The following is an 18,219-nucleotide window of genomic DNA, read 5'->3' on the forward strand; positions in this document are numbered from 1 at the left end:
AAAAAACCAAAAACAACAACACAAAACCCCTACAACTTTCTGGAAGCCTTCTGGGTAAAGTTAAAAATTTCAAATCCCCCAAAAGCTAAACAAAAGACACAATATCTCAATCTTTCTCTACATCAAAAGGTTTTGGTTTAGCATTTCATTTTGAATTTGGTGATTTTTCTTTACAATTGCAGACTTTTCCCCCATGGCAAACTTGCAAGTATATACAGTATCCTAAGATTTCTGACTAGTGAGTAATCTAGAGAACATCAGCAGGTTTCATAGCCTTTATCTAGATCCTTCTGTATATACACATTTCTTTATGCAAAATAATGGCTGCTGTGCAGCTTGTTTTCAATTTTAGATGCAAGCTATAGGATGAGGACACCAGAAAAACCTGCGTTTGGGGTCAACTACATCACCCTTTTCAGCTGTAGAACTCTTCTAGGCAGCAAACTGCTTAAGTCATAGGTAAACACACACAAAACAATACAAGGTGCTGAGTTCACTCTGCTCCTCTACATTAGATTTTTCACCCAGCTCTTCATACACCTCATCTTGCTCCAGGGCACCCTATGGAAAGTAGCTATGTTCTCTTCTTCAAGCACCTGTCTTGGCATTGTGACAAAACTACAAGCACAAATTCCTTGTGTAGTCAAAGGAGAGACAAGCGCATACAGATAGGCAATGTTTGTCTGCATTGGTTATCTATGTGAATAATTTCAGATCTCTTTGTTACAGGCCATCATGTGTTGGGTTTGCATGGCAAGGTTTTGGTATATGGGGTGGCTACAGGGGTGGCTTCTGTGAGAAGCTGCCAGAAGCTTCCCTTATGTCCAACACAGCCAACGCCAGCTGGCTCCAAGGTGGACCCAACACTGTACAAGGCTGAGCCCATCAGTGATGGTGGTAGCACCTTTGTGATAACATATTTAAGAAAGGGGTAAAAACTTCTGCACAACAGCAGCCAAGAGAGGAGTGAGAGAAACAACTCTGCAGACACCAAGGTCAGTGAAGAAGGAGGGGAGGAGGTGCTACCGCGATCAGAGCAGAGATTCCCCTGCAGCCCGTGGTGCAGACCATGGTGAGGCAGGTTGTTCCCCTGCAGCCCATGGAGGTCCACGGTGGAGCAGATATCCACCTGCAGCCCGTGGAGGACCCCACACCAGAGCAGGTGGATGTGCCTGGAAGAGGCTGCAACTCTGTGGAAAGCCTGCGCTGGAGCAGGTTCCTGGCAGGGCCTGTGGCCCCGTGGAGAGGGGCCCACCCCAGTGCAGGTCTTTTGGCAGGACTTGTGGCCCTGTGGGGGACCCACACTGGAGCAGTCTGTTCCTGAAAGACTGCACCCCATGGAAAGGTCCCATGCTGGAGCAGTTTGTGAAGAACTGCAGCCCATGGAAAGGACTCACGTTGGAGAAGTTTATGGAGTACTGTCTCCCATGGGTGGAACCCCACGCTGGAGCAGGGGAAGAGTGTGGGGAGGAAGGAGTGGCGGAGACAACATGTAATGAACTGACCGCAACCCCCATTCCCCGTCCCCCCATGCCGCTGTGGGGGGAGGAGGTAGAGAAATCTGGAGTGAAGAAGGGAGTGGGGGGGGGGAAGTTGTTTTACAATTTTGTTTCTCATTATCCTGCTCTGACTTCTGATTGGAAATGACTTAACTTAATTTCCCCATTTGAGTCCATTTTGCCTGTGACCATAATTACTGAGTGGTCTCCCTGTCCTTACCTCAACCCGTAAGCCTTTCATCATATTTTCTCCCCCCTGTCCAGTTGAGGAGGGGGAGTCATAGAGCAGCTTGGTGGGCACCTGACGTCCAGCCAAACTTAACTCACCACAACATGACAACCTTCTTTCTCCACAGGATTTTTTTAGTTGCCATAGTTTCTAATTTTTTATGTTCCATGCAAAAGAACTGCACTCTGGAATTTTCTTCATGTCTCCTAATTCAGTAACAGGCTACAGAATTAATCAGCTCACTTTTCTTTCTAATGGGTTTCTTAGTGTTTCCTTCTCTGTAGTTACCAGTTCTCAACTTCTGATATTTCTTCCTTTGCACTTAGTAAGGTATCTCATTTCCTGGTGGTTTTGCCTGGCTAGTTATCAGCCACTCTCACTCTGTTCCATCAGGAGTTCCCACAATCCCATGACACTCTTACCTTTCTCAAGTAAACAAGACCCAGCTCTCCCAAACACTCCTATTACCATAGCTCCTTGTGCTCCAACTGATACTCATGGTAACATCTGAAAGCAAAAGCAGCAACACAGATGCACGTCAGCCAGTACCTGTGACATAACCACATAGCTCAGCAGTTTTCAGTTGTTCATCTAGCAGCTTAACAACAAAAATACTCATGTGAGTTCAAACTCGGTTAGATACATGAAAACTTTGAGAAAAAGGGCAAGTTACTGCAATTATAACCAGTCTATATGGTCATTTTAAGTGACTGACTCCTTCTGATGGGGACTGCTATTACCAGTATCTTTATATGACTGAACACATTACTACCTTTGCTTTTAATGAAGGCATACCTCTACCCAATCCAGAATAGAGGGCTCTCAGATTTACGCACAACATATATACACAGTTTTACAAACATATATATAACCTAGTTTACTTTTAGGCATATTTCAGTTGGAGCCGAGATCTCACAAAGTAGTATGCAGAACTGGAAGAGAAGTATCTAAGTAGCCAGGTCAGCCAGCCCCAATAGCAAGTCATTAGCTAGTAGAGTTACATATTGTAGACAGTTTCACAGAAGAACCCTGTAAAGTTTACAACACATTCAACACACAAATCTAGGATGCCATAGAGCCAGTTTCCTCCTCAGCAGTACCTCTTTTTATACCTTAAATAATGCACTGGGGCAATTACAAGTCAAGGAATGTGACCACTGCTAAACTGTAGATCTTTTTAAGAGATACAGAGGTGACTGTTTTAGATATTGAGGTATGTAAGTTCGTGTGCCTGCCTGTGAGCATTCCCACATGCAAGGGGTGTTTGTCTCTAGCAGCAAACAACTGAAAATATGCAAGGCAAAAGAGAGTTGGAACCTAAGACACTGGATTTATCACCAGTTGTGCATGTTTTGAACTCTCAACCCTTCTTTGAGAGCATCAGTATGCTAATAACAATAACAATAGCAAGTGGGAAAACAGAATATTCAACAGAAATGTAAATGTATATTTAAAGGAGACTTTGAATGAACAATGACCTTGTGACTGGCGATATATTTGTTTCAGCACGCTACCCTTTTCTCAGGGGTGCTCCTACTTCAACAGCCTCTGGGTCATCTCCAAAAGCTAAAGGAAGCCTTCTAGCAGCCTCTCTATAGTAATGAAGATCAGCCACCGGACTTCTGGAAGTCTACGGGAATGATGTCTCTTGCCTCCCTTTCTCCAAATACAGACCTCACGGTACAAGAGCACATATGCCTCCTTTAACATAGGCCTAAACAGTGAAAGCAACAAACACAGACCAATAGATCACAGATTAATTCTGTTTTCATGATACTTGACTTGCAAAGGTGAAGCGTGAGTGCTCGTGGTTGATGACAAGTACTATGCCTACACTTCTGGAGCCAGCAGAGCAAATCTTCTCCTGAAAACCTGCCTGCCTCTGCTTTGTTTCACAGTGTTTTCTGGAAAGTAACATCTGCATTGCCTGGGTGAGTAAACTTAGAATTTAAGTTCTCACTACCCAAGTTTTTGCAACGCAAAATATGCCATATCCAGTCCAAAACTCCAGGAGTTCAGACATAACCAGAGATCAGACTGACACATTTCTTTTTTATATATACACCAACCAAGATCCACTTCCTCTTCTTTCTGAGTCATAAATTCATAACAATAGCAGTTTGTTTCATGTGCAAAAGCCTTCCTTGTTAACACCATAAAAACAAAGTTCTAAGCCTAGTTTTGCCAGCTTTCATACAAAACCCTCACAAGGAATCCAAGCAGTTGGAGCAAGACAGTGTTTTGTTTACCAGAGCTCAGAATTGCTTTCACATCCCAGAAACACATCTCAACAGAGGTGTTTCTTCAACCTCAGCCTGCTAACTGTATTTTCCATTGAGATCTCTGGACAGTCCTGGAGAACACAGATATCCACATGTCCTGGTATCCCCTCTCCCAAGGCTACGTGATAGCTCTCCCATTTTGATGCCACTGCTCCTATGATAACATAAACAGCTCCAGTGGCTAGAAGAAAGCTGAGTAGAATAATCTGCAAGAGGTGCAATTCAGCCCACCAAAGTATTTTTATTACACTTTGAAATTTGGTCCTTCAGCAATAGCCTTGAAAATGACAAGCTTAATTGGGCTGAGAGGTAGCAAAAGCAAGGAAAAAGTCTGGGAAGCCATGCGATCAATCCAGGAAGCTCCAGCATGACTTGTACAGCGAGCTGAGAGGAGCACAGAATTTTTGAACACAAGGCGCAACAAAACCAAGACAGCAAAAGTTAGGCAAAGCAAAGTAAAGGCATAAACCACAAACGTTTTGTAGGAAATCAACTCAATTTCATCACATGGACTGCCAGGACCAGGAGGCTGATGCACTTCAAAAAGGTACCACGTGGACCCCCAACATGGCTGGAAATACCTTTTCAGTACCAAACATAACCATTAGGAACTTTGAATTTCAAGCATCTGTGAGCTGGTGGTCTACATAAGAGAACAGGCAAGTGTATTGGTAAGAAGTGATTCTCCAGGTGCACTGTGTCTATAACCCAAGAACAGTGGGGTTATCAGGCCAAAATGTTCTTATCGATGACTTACCCTGTTTCCCAAAACAGGACAAACTCTCCCAGAACAAGCAGTTCAAAGTCACTTTCATGTCTGAGAAGACCATCTTTGCCACTTTAGCTACACTGATGAAGTTAGCATAGTGTAACTTTCTAGCACAGACAAACCCTAAGCAATAACCCCAAAGATGCTGGACAACAAATATCAAAGCATGTCAGTACACAGACATTCAACAACAGTCATCCCAACTGCACTAAAAAGTATTTAAGCATTTTCACCTATTGCTGTCTACAGAGATCATAAAATCTTTAGTGGTTATTCTAGGCCTTTGCTCTACAGAGATGCAATAAACCTTAGCCAGCATTTCTTCTGCAAATTGTATGAATTCAAGATCTTCAAAAGATCAAAATTAAGAGTAGTTCTGTAGGCAATCATTTTGGTATCTCTTTGCTGGACAATCCACCTTAATCTGAAAATCCCCAGAGACATAAAAGGCCTCCAAAACTAGACACGGTGCCTTGAAAACAAAGCTTTCCTAAAGCCTTGTACAATGATAGAATGATTTCCTATGTCTTGCCTTCTGACACAGGCTTCTTTGCTACTCTTCTTTTTGTCTCTATTAAACTTGAGGAAAAAAACCCAAAAGGGTAAAACAGCAGAAAAGGGAGAAATACAAAGGTAAGGAAGAACTAAGCTACTAGAAACGTTTGTCTCTTCGGGACATTAGTCCCAAACAGAAAATGCCGCATCCAAAAAATAACTGATAGGAAACAAACACTTGACCTAACACAGAAACATAATGTTGAAGAATAATAAATGAAACAAATGGCACAAGTCTTCGCTTTAAAAAGCTTTAAGGACAATTTTGCCTGAATCTAATTGGAAACTCAGGAACTCCAGAAAATTCTGGTATCTTCTTCTGGCCTCACTACCCACTTCGCCACACAGCCTCCATGCAGCCAGTTAACAAGAGATACAGATGATGCTTCAGTTAATTCACAGTAAACAAGTCCATAACAATATGGGCAACCCATTTACTTTGAAAATTCCCTTTTATGACACAGATGTTTTAAGAGTGATCCTCAAAATAAATCAGTAGTTACATGAGCAGCAGAATTAAAGAAAACTGGTTTTCATGAATTTTTGTTCTGTATTTTTATGTTCCCTCCCTGCAATAACCCAGTTCCCCTCCAGATCCTTACAATTCCCCTTCCCTGCAATTCCTTTGGTTTCCCTAGTCCGTGATACCCTCCACTCTTTCCTGTGTTCCTGTAAGAGAGACCATACACTGCAGCTGTTTAGAAGCAAATCACTGGCTAACTGCCCAGCAGCTACCTATGTCCATGGGTCAATAAGCCAAACAGAACAACATCAGCTCCCTTCATAGCGTTTTCTTCACTGAACAGACTAATTTATCTGCTACTTAACTACTGATTTTTGACAATTCTTTTGAAGACATTAAAAAGCCTCCCTTAACTCAGAAGCTATTTACATAGAAACAGGACTAAAAGAACAAGCATGACAGCTTTACATAGAATGCCAACTTCATGTTTACATGGGAAGGCAACCTGAGGAGGTCACATACTACAGTTTTTTGCTCTTTGCCTACTTTCTGCTATGCTCATGTTTTGTGTTACTTACTGAATTCGTTTGTACTATTTTTCCTTAAAAATATTACAGAAAATTTATGCTTTAGTAGAGTCGTTACATCATAAATATTGATTATGTAAGGAGTAACAGAAAAAGGTGAAAATACACCAGTGAATATATTTTTTTTGTTTCTTTGTACATACTTTACTCATATAACCTACAAGCTTGAAGAAAACCCTCCCATTACTGAACAACACAACTCTCAATTCATTTACCTGGCACCTTCTGACACACTGTACCAAGTGTAACAGCAAAGACAAGGCTCAACATCCCCTACACCTCTAAAACTGAAAAAATAAAAATTGAAGTGCACACTTCTATTTGTCAGAAGAAAACAGACTGCTTGTACATGAACCAGCAAGCAAATAAGTTAGGAAGAAGGGTTGAAGAGAGGCAGAAATGTAGCTCTGCTTTCAGCACTTCTTTAAATACAAACAGCTATTGACGCTTTACCCAAAAGCATGTATACACAAAATATGCATCGCAAAGGGTATTTTTGGGTTTGTGGGGAGGAAGCATGTTAATATTATCATGGTGAAAAAAATCAAGGTTGGAGGAAAAAAATACATCTCACAAGACAGAAGTGACACTTGTATGCCTAAAGAAATTGAGTTCTCACCATCGCTTCTGACCATCTGCAACTATAAACAGTCCCAAATTACTGTTAGTTCTCTATTTACAGTTCCTGAAGGAGGCATCCCCAAGCCAAGGGTAACAGGCCCACTACAGTGTCATACAGAGTTACTCAGGTTGAGAGAGACTGCTAGAGGTCACTTAATCCAGTCCCTCTGCTCAGACCAGGCCAATTTAGAGCAGGCTATCCAGCGCCTTGTCTGGCTAACTTTTGAATATCTCCAAAGTTGTAAACTCCATGATGTCTCCAGTTCTCTGCTACAGTGCTTGACCACCTCCAGGGTGAAAAAAATTCTTTGTAACATCTGACCAGAAATTCATGTGTTCCAGCCACAGTCCTATTCCCAGCCTGTTGCCCTACCCGCATGCAAGGGTTTGGCTCCATCTTTTCTGCATCCTCCCATAAGAGAAGGGTAGACAGTGTTGACATCTCCCCTGAGCCATCTCTTCACCAGGCTGTGCAACCCTAGTTCCCTCCACCTCTCCTCACAGGTTACATGCTCCATCCCCTACATCATCTTGGTGTCTTCAGGCAAGCTCACTCCACCAAGTCGGTATCTGCCTTTTCAGCAGAGCTGCTACCCACTCGCTCAGCCCCCCGCCTGACCTTTTGCACACAGTTATTCTGCCCCAGTGCTAGACTTCACATTTGCCTTTGTTGAATGCCATGAGGTCCCCAATTCTTCAGCCTGTCAAGGTCCCTCTGAACAGCACACCTGCCCCCCAGCATATTGACTGATCCCCACAGTATAGTGTAATCTGTGAACTAGCTGGAGGACCACTACTCCACCAGAGAGATATGTTGTTCAGTAATAGAAAGGGTTTTTTTCAAGTTTGTAAGGTGACACCATCCTAGTCACTGTTGTGGTATCATTTTTATGATATTCGCCTCTTTCATAGCTCTTCCCTAAACCCTCATGTTTGCTATACCCTTTTAAAGCAGCCAAAATGCAGCAGATCCTTTATTTTTCCTCAGTGTCCAAATTCTTCATTACCAGTACTTTTTGTATCTCACTGCATAAAAGCAGGATCAATAAGATTTATGTCCCACCCCCTCCTCCTCTTCCCCCCCAAAAAAAAAGAAAAGAGAAAAGAATATTCATTCAGTCGAGGAACTAACCAGTATACTATGAATTTACAGACTGGCTAAACATTTTCTTCTGAGAACTCCAGTGCAGATTTCAGAATGTAACTGACTCAACCACCAAACTCAGGGTCATTCAGGATGACCAAATTTTCCCACCCGTAGACTAATTTAAAATTAGGAAGAGAAAAATAAATCAATTTAACATTTCATTAATCCAAAACTGTTGCAGATTATTAGTTTAAACAGAGATTTATATACACACTTCTGTAGCTTAGCATCATGGATGACCAAGCAAAAATACTACACACTCAGCAAGTCAAAGACCCTATGGGCAGAAGAGACCTCAAATGTTTTAAAAATAAAATTAAGTTTTAATGAAGAAAGGAATATTTTTCTGAGTGTGTCTCCCTCACTTTTTCAGTCCAACTCAACAGACACCTATGAAGAACAACATCAAATATACCTTGCCTCCCAGTTTCCTGAAATACGCCACTGCAGCATGTACCACAGTTTGCTGCTTTACTTCTTTACAAGCACAGTCACAGTTTTCTTAAGTTTCAAACACACCGGTCATACCAGTGGCTAAAAGCCCTCAGTCTGAAGCCTCCAAAAATCATAAGGAATTTTTTAAACTGCTCAGAAGTCTAACCTGTATCCAACCTCCAAAATCATCTGCAAAAGCAATTTTCAGATTATATCATAAACACTTTACATAATCTTGCTCAAAAACACACACAAACCACAAGGATCATAAACTCCGGGGTTTCTGAGCCAAAAAGCTCAATAACCTACTACTAAATCTGCACAAAAATTCTTTCCAACAGCTACTGCTTGCTCCTTCTTGGCTTGCTGCCATATCAACTTATGAAAAGGAAAAAAGTGATGCCATGTAGATCTATACAGAAAGCCTGCACACACTAAAAATAGGCAGATAAACACATTTTCAAGGGGAACAAAAATCACTTTAAAATGTTGACCTGTAGGCAGGGAAAAAAACACACCACAATTCAGATCCTGCAAATATTTGCGTATGCTCTTAATGAAAGCATGTGCCTAAATCCATGTGCCTAAAAACCAAATCTTCGCAGAGCAAGAACCCAGGCAGATAGTAAATGTAAATCTCTAAAATTTTCACTTCGGAACCTGAACATATGCCAGGTGCAAAGCAGCAAAAGATAAAGAGGGGATAACTTTCAGCTGTGCTGAAAAAACATGCAGCAAATATTTTCAAACTGTATGTTGCAGTTCCTTGGTGCAGGTTCAATCATACAGCACTCATGCTGTTCCATGTATTCTCCAGCAGACCCAACTGTTCTATATACACAGTTAACATTACTAGCCATACTTTGTGGTTTAACAGCCACTCCCACGCTCTCACACAAATAGATGTCACGCAAACAAATACTGTATAGCAACTTTTAAACTATTTAAGGGTAGTCTTCCTAACAGGTATTTTTCCAGGTATGCAGATTGTGCAGTATTTTAATAAGATTCAGAGAATTCATTCTTTACTCTTCAATACACAGACTGGCAGAAAATATGTAACATAACTAACAACCTTCCTCCTGTCCTCCTTCCAAAAAAATGTGCCCTGGAGCACAAATCAGTAGTATTGATGCCAAAGCCTTAAACAATTTAGTTAGCACACAAAGAACAGACCCCTTTGTGCAAACTTTGTACAGATGAGTTAAAAAGACACTGTGTCACACAAACTGAAATATGCATTAGTTTTCCTGGAAACAGGCTGGCTGTGGTGACTGGCTGTATTGGGTTATGTTGATATTGTTTACCTTGAAATAAACAATGTACTGAGATGTAGCACCTTGGAGGAGCCTCTGGGTCTCCTGATAATGGCTGATACACAACCTTGAGACTTGGCATTGTTTTCATACCACACAGCAAAGTCAGTGAAATGCCCCAAATGGGTGTCCTAAGGCTGATCTACCTCATTATAATGTTAAAAACCACACCTCCCAGCTAGAAAAGCCCCCAACCCAAATAAGACCCCTACTCTCTGGGCATGCGTAGTGAATTAAAAGAGAACTGTGTCTTTAAGATAAAGTAAGAAAGATCCTAACCAATAGTTAATTAAGAGGTGGGACCAGTGGGCTTAACTAACTTTGTTAACTGTTTAAATACTTGTCATGATTTCAACTGGGTGTGCATGCTAGGAGGAAAAATCCCCCATGCACCCAGTGCTGCGATAAACCAATGTTGGCTTTCTAAATTATCATTTGGTTTGGAGAGTTTTCTTGGTTACGATTTTCGGTAACAGTATTACAGGAAAAAGTCCAATTCCCTTATTCATAAGGGATATCGAAAACAATCATAAACACCCTTTAACAGTGTAAGTAATGTTCTTTTTGATACTGGCTGCATACCCTTGTGCTACAGTTGTGTACATTATACAAAAGACAAAGACTTAAGTAAGGTTTTCTAATATTTTTTTTCTTCAATTAAAGTCATGGAGTATGTCTCCTTTAAGATTATAATTTCCCATTTGGGATTGTCCCAGAAGCTGGTGACCAAGCCCAAATGCTGAGTTGTGAGCTCTGAAATACTACAATGTTTCACTGAAGGATGGTTATCATGACAGCACATGTCCAAGAAAACCACACCAGATGCCGGACAATGCAGCAAGCAACATAGATTACCTGCGTGGATGCAGAATCCCAGTCATTAGAAGAGAAATTAGAGAAACGTCTTGACACACTTCATCACCACCAGACAGATCACAGGTGTTACTTTTTCATATGCCATAGCTGCAAAGGGCTTGCATGAGAAGGAGGATGCAGAGGCTCAATCTAAACACAATGCCAGTGATAATGGGAACAGCAACCCAGGTGCTTAGAGCTGGGATGCCAGGCTCTCCACTGAGAAAGATATAGGGAAGAGTGTTTTAAGAATAAACATTTGGAGCACATGTGTGTATTTGAGAAGCTCAGAAAACAAAAACACTGTACATTGTGCTTGCTTAAAATACTTACAAAAATACCTATGACTTACTATTTCAAAAACCACTTCCTTCATCTTTCCCTAAATAAAGCGAAATATGCATTCTTTGCTCTACATTACACATCAAGTAATTTCCAGAAGCAAGCTTTATTTTAAGCCATCAGAGCACAAGAAGAACAGTATTTTTCCCCTCAAGAATGGATAATCTTTTCCTCATTCAGGGAATTCTAACAACCAGGCATTTACTGTACTTCACATATACAAAGAAGAAAAAAATAGTTTAGAGCAAGCATAGAAGAATGCAACCAGAAAATGTTAAAAAAAAAAAACAGCACCAAAAAAACCCCACAACAAAACAAACAAAACCCAGAAAAATAAAGGTGGGACAAAGCAGCACCATCATATTAGAATATTCATGCAAAGGGAGCTCCCACTGCAAACTTCCTAAGATGCTCTCTGACAGTTTGGTACTTTACCTTCTTGCTATTCCACTCACGTCTTGCATCACATTAACACTGACAACTGTTATGTTTAGATGATATATCTCCATCTGAACTTTTGATATGAAGCAGATGCCATATGAGAGACCACTTAAAATACCTGAGGTGCAAGAACTAAGACAACAAAGCTGCAGTGCTATTGGTTGAGAAAGATTTAAAGCCTCTCTTTCTCAGGAAAAAAAAACATGGGTCAAAAAGATTTTGTGCACGTGTGGATTTCATTTTGCCAAGATAATTTGTGGGTGAAAAAAAAGGGCTATATAAGCAGCAAAACTAAATATAAAAAGGCAAGAAAAAAACCCACTTTATTTTTCAACTGAGCACAGCTTTGCCAAGGAGTTACAACATTCACAATCATGTTTATTACTATTCCCTAAAGCAATTTCTCATTTTAACCTTTTTGTGACAAGGCAGGCATACTTCTCAAACTATGTTAAGAATGTTGACTTTTCAGTCGCGACACCCATCTGAAAGTATGGGTGAAGCAGTGACAGTACAAAATCCACCATGCTGCGTAACTTTTTATCTGTAGTAATTTAATCTCGGAAAGAAATAGCTCAAGGCTCAAATAGCACATGCAATGTGCCTGGGATGCCAACTTCAGGTGATACGAAAATGCAAATGTTGTAGCATTGCTGTTAAATACAGAAAAATCATGCAGATTTAAGAGGAAACTGTTAGAACATGAACCAAGCTAATACACACACATACACAAATATATGTATACCTGTAATTTTTCGTGACATTCCCTTTCTTTGAACTAAGAGTGTACTGCACATTGAATCATCAATTATCTGGTTTTAGTTACTTTAACTGAGAGGAGACCATCAGTTTCAAAACCAGACAAACTCTAACCAAAAACTGTACAATATGATTTGCTTTTCAGCTGCAAATCCATGCCATCTTCACTAATGCCTGTGGAGCGACACCCGTAGAAAAATCAACACACACTCACATCTAACACTTCCCCTCTTAATGAACATTAATCTCTCCCCGATTTTCTAGGCAATTATAAACTTTTAGCCAAGGCAGTAGCTAACAAAAGACAGGTGAGTTTACAAATCAAGTCAATTGCCAGCTACACCGCTGCTCTGTATTATGTTTTTCTGTGTAGCCCCCCAAACTCGAGTCCTTCTGACAACTGATGGATCAGTTCCCGTAGGTCATCCAATTCAAATCAACAGATACTGACAATAATCAGTATCTTGATGGATTAGAAAAAGGTTAATTTAGATTATTTCATAAGAAGATCTTGCAAAGCAGAGCACGCATTTCAAAATTAAATGCTTATCTCTGGTCTTTTTCCTATTATTAAACTGAAATCTGTACTAAGGACACAGTTTGGAATTTTTCATTCCTGTGTTCCTGAATACTTTACATTTGAAATATGCCATTATAAGCAAGGATAAAGTTGTTCGTATTGCAAGAACTACAATTAAAATATCTTCATATTAATTTTATTTTATTAATCTTCCTTAAAATACATTTATCTCAGTCTCACACACGTCTTTAAATACTTATGTCGGGGGGGATAACTAACATTTGCTAGCGTTCACTTGATGCTGGCACCTAAAAAGCATACCTCCAAAATAACTTAATACAGTGCATTTATGGCACAGAACAATTTCAGGCCATAAAATTATCGTTTCCATTTCATATAAGCACTACATATTAATCTACCAAAGAAAGTCAAATTGAAATAAAAAAATAAAGTGATAGAGTAGTCACGGAGAATGACTTAAAACAAATGTACATTATCTGAAAATAATTGCTAAGGAAGTACATTTGCATTTATTTCCCAAATTAATCCCATAAATATGCAACTTCATTTCCGTTATAACTGATTTCTTGAAATAAACATTCAATGTATGTCTGCTAAAATTAATTCCATGATTGCTGGAATCTATTCAGAGTACAATTACTTTATGTAAAAAACAAAGCCTTCATTTATAATTCAAAACTAGCAAAAACAACACACCAATATTATAAAAAACAATCCTGAGACACTAAAGGTAATTACAATCTAGTGTCCAAGACAGATTAGTTCTACCCAATAAACATGCACAGTAACAAGTTTACAATACTGTGGTAATTCTAACCTAGAAGTAGCACCAAGCCACTTCTTTACTTATGAACATCGCACTTCAATCAAATTCAAATAAAGGTGCTGCAATACTAGTTTCCGGTTTGGGGTTTTTTTGTTTGGTTGGTTTTAATCTGCCAAAATCAATTGCAACTCTTGAAAACCATCCGCATATTCAATGTGCTTCATTTGTTCTAACTAAGAAGTTACCTTTCCATCTTGCTTTATTTTACACAGTTATAAAGCTGTGAACGCATCACTGTGACATAAATCAGAAAACTCGCATCTATCTCCAGGCATGCCAGAATTAAGTATGACACTCACTGTAAATCCATAGTAACTGCTTTCCAGTTTGAGAAAAAAACCACACATACCACGCATAGATGGTAGAACTATGCACAACTGCTAAAGGCACAAAAGCTTACATGCGCCAATATGAATATACAAGGAGTTTTAGTGCTTATATTACAACTGCTTAGCATACAGAGCATTAGGCAGAATCACTATGAATTCAAACAGCTTTCTCCTACACTTAATCGACACACTAGTACTATCTTCACAAGCAAATCCATCCCCTCACATTCTGCAGTTATGCATATGTTTGAAAACTGGCAGTGATTCTTTCATCAGCAGTTTCAGCTTCTCCAAACTGAGAGACTTAGCAGATACCTAGTTATCTGCCTAGATAACTTAGCTGATGTTCATCTTAAACAATATAGTTTTAAAGTTATTCTAACTAAAGACTTTGCAACATAAGGAGGGCAAGCAATATTAATTACATTTAGCAAAGTTTACCAGACGAGATCCAAAAAGCTGATATGCATAACAAAGATGTTTAAGAGAAAAGCTGCTTTCACCAGCTATAGACATCACACCAGTATCTTAAGTACACCGCAACTTTCAAAAGCCATCTTTCCTTTCCAAATGCTGCAAAACCTGAGTGATAATATAGACCTTACAAAAAAAGTGAAGCTGAAAAGGTCTAAGAATTTCCACTACAAACACACTTTTCTCTTCCTATCTGACAACCTTGCCTTTAGGTGGGCTTCTCTTTTTCACTGAGAAGATGCATGTACCCCAGCGGAGGCAGAGTACTTCATGGCAGGTGAAGCGTCTCTTAAGACCAGGATCAATTTCCTGAATGAAACAAAGAATCAGCTCTTCAATGCAGCATTTTGTAGTCCAATATTCTTTCACTAATTTGACAGCCATGAATAGAGACTTTCCCTTCTATTGACAGAAACTGTTTGGGAGAAAAATACAAAAGAAACAACAACAACAACAGAAAAACCAGCCATCACTAAACATTTTTCTGCTGGGGGAAAAAAAATAGTAAACATTCTCTCAACCTTGCTTGCAAACTACACAACTACAGTAATTGCACTAACCCCTAATGTTTGAAGACTACATCACAATAGAGTTTTTTATCAAAAGTTAATATATTAGGACCACCAATAGGAGACTACTGCTTTCAAGAGCACGACTCAGAGGATGCTAACAAAACAATCCAAGTTTGGCCCTGATGCCGGAGTTTGGTGCATCATTTTCTCCTCTGATGGCAAATACTTGAATGAAACGGGTAGACTTTCACAAAGTCAGAATAACAGTCTTTCCATTTGGAGAAAAAAATACACATTTTTCATCTCCAATCTAGAAATCTCCTGTATTTGTCTGTAAATTATGATACGTTATCTCAAAACTAGAAGATGCATCAGGGATCATACTACATGAAAACATTTTATGTATTTTTGAGATCACGACTAACAACAAACATTCACCTGCTACTGTGACTTAAATATATTGTAAAATTTAATCATTTAACTTGGGGATCTGCAAGAGCTCTTTGGAGCAAACTGCTTTTGACTATTCCAGTTACCATTAAGCACAGAATTTAAGAACAGGATCTGTGCTAGTGAATACCAAAACTTCAGGACAAACCCAAAAAGTCCCTTCCCCTTTAGGAGAAGAAAAAGCTCAGCAGTAAGGTCTTTGTACACTAGGCCTGTGATTAATTCATTATATGATATGGGTTATTTATAGTTCTTTTCTCCACCAAGATTTTCCAAATCATGGGAAATACAAAACCTCTTATCTCCAATAGTAGCAAACTAAGTCAATTTGTCTATTGGATTATTGAAAGTGTGGGAAGGTTAGGAGAGGTTTTGAGATCAGGCTTTAAGATAACCTTATCAACTACACCAAGAATGTCCAAGCAATTTTAAAACAAAAAGTTCAAATACAGTTTCATCAGGTAAAACCTCCATTTCCAGATCACCTATATTGGAAGGATATTTTTCTCCTATATATTTTATTTGCAAGGCCCAAATAGCTCGACAGAAGAGACTGATCTTCCCCATGTGCTATGTAGTCTCAGCACATAGCACAAGCTATTTTTCAGCAATGTAATACAAAGGTAAAAATTCAAGTTCTTCCTCAACTTTCTGCATGGCAATCCTTTAATATGCTGTCAACCACAAATTTCAAGAGGAACTTATTTATAAAAACCTACTTCATTTCAGAGCAAGATTTCCATCAGTATAAACATGCATACTGCAGGCTCCTGTAAATCATCCAAGTTGAGCACCACTAAAAATACGTTCTAAGAAAAGACTAATTAGATATCTCATTTCTTCACCCTCCAGGCCCGAAGAATGATGTCTTGTTTACTGCTGTTCTCCCATACCACTTCCTAATTACCGACTTCATATATACATAAACAGTTTCATTCTTGTTGCCATTCACAAACAAGAAAACAAACAAGAGAACATCTAAGGCCCCAGTCCTGAAACCACACAGACACTCGTTTAAATTTAAGCATGTGGAAAACTCCACTGCAGTCTTGGAAGCAGCTCTGGTGTTCGACAACAAGCACATCAACCCAGATGCTGGGACCTCAGTCCTGAAAACGTTGTAGCTCCAGGACAAGTGAACCACATGCCCAAAAACAGTTCCAAAGAGAGACCCTGCTGCTGGCTGCTTCTAACAGGAAACTCAAGAACACCTTGAAGGGGCAGCTGCTGAGGGCTCCGAAGGCACTCAACGAGCGTTCCCACAGAGGCAATGACTTCCAAAGCATTTCAGAGCTACAGGCAGGAACCCGAGGTGACCTGCCGCTGTAAACCGTTAATCTCCACAGACACCAGCAGCCCGCTGCGGGGGGCAGCGCCTGATTCAGGGACACGGACACATTCCCCCCCCACACGCCGCAAACCCTTCCGGAGCGCTGGCACAGCGGGCGCCCCGCGGAGCCCGAGGGCAGGCTGCAAGCCGACGGCGCTGTAGGGAGGAGGGAGGGCGAGCCGGGCCGGCCAGGCCCTGCTGCTGCCGAGGGCACGCCAAAGCCTCGCACGAGGCGCGGCCACGGCCGCCGCGAGGGCGAGCAAGCACCGACGCCCAGCGCAGCGCAACCCCTCCGGCTGCACCGGCGGCCGACAGACGGGAGTGCAGGGCGCGGAAGCGCTGGCAGCGATACAACGACCGGAGACGACGCCCCCAGCCCCAGCACCGCGGGCCGCCCGCGCTTCACAACGCCGCATCCCGACCGGCGGGGAAAAAGCCATGGCCGCGCCGGCCACCAAGGCGCAGGGTACCCCGGGCACCCCCTGGCTGGCCGGGCGATGCACGGAGCGTCGGCAGCCGCCGCGACTTGCCTCGCTCTGCCGTGACTAGCGGCAGTCCTTCCTCCGCCCCGTCCCGCTGCCCGTCCCCTACCCAGGGACGGACGCGACTCTGGGCGCTGCGGAGAACAACTTCGAGGCCCTCCGGCCCGGCTGCGGTGCCGGACGGGGGTGGGACGCGCGGAGGTACACCCTCTCCCCCGGGGCCCGTTTCCCGCTCACCTGGCGGCGGGCCTCTGGCGCCCGGGGCGGCGCGGGGTGTGCCGTGGCCGGCGGGGCTACCCCGGCCCTGGCTGCGCGCTCCCGGCTCCAGCAGGCTCGGCCCGTGGAGGGGCGGCGGCGGCGGGCAGAGGGCGGGGGGCGGCGGTAAGCGAGCGGCGCCGCCGCTCATGGCGAGTCCGGGGAAGCCGGAGCGGGAGCGACCGCAGGCCCGGGGGGGCGCCGGGACAAGGCAGGCAGCCGAGGGGGAGGCGGCGGCGGCCTCGGCAGCGGGGGAGGAGGCAGCGGAGGAGGCGGGGGGCGGCGGAGAGGAGGAGGAGAAGGAAGGCAGGAAGGGGGCGGCGGAAGAAGCCACCCATCTGCCGCGGCGGCCCGCCGCGGCGGCCTGGCGGAGAGGCTGGGGCAGTTCGCCGCCGCTCTCCTCGCCGCGCGGAGCGGCGCTGCGGTCCCGCCGGCGGGCGGGGGCGAGAAAGCAGGCGTCGGACTGCGCCCCGCAGGGCGCTGAGCGGGCAGCGACCGGCATCGCTCTCGGCTCCGGCCAGCCGGCGGCGCCCGCCTTCCCGAGAGCAGCCCCGCCGCGGGCACGGAGGGACGCTCAGCGCCAGCGGGGGCACGGGGGCGGCATGGGCGACGTGGGGAAGCCTCCAACTGGGGCGCAGCCCTCAGCCGGGCAGCGGAGGCGGGTACCCAGCCGTGCCGGCTGCTGCGGGGTAGAAGCTACGGCCGCTGCCCGGCTCGCTG

General features: G+C 42.8%; 1 protein-coding gene across 1 annotated transcript in view; it reads right to left on the reverse strand.

Annotated features, from left to right (window-relative positions):
* RNF38 (ring finger protein 38) overlaps nucleotides 1-18,001 on the reverse strand; it is a 124,328-nt gene extending 106,327 nt beyond the window's left edge. Inside the window, exon 1 of the mRNA XM_059833438.1 lies at nucleotides 17,482-18,001. Within this exon, the coding sequence (XP_059689421.1) occupies nucleotides 17,482-18,001 (520 nt within the window). The remainder of the gene's footprint in view (nucleotides 1-17,481) is intronic.
* Between the last annotated feature and the right edge of the window lie 218 nt (nucleotides 18,002-18,219).

The sequence above is a fragment of the Gavia stellata genome, chromosome Z (assembly GCF_030936135.1).
Source record: "Gavia stellata isolate bGavSte3 chromosome Z, bGavSte3.hap2, whole genome shotgun sequence".
NCBI classification, from domain to species: Eukaryota; Metazoa; Chordata; class Aves; order Gaviiformes; family Gaviidae; genus Gavia; species Gavia stellata.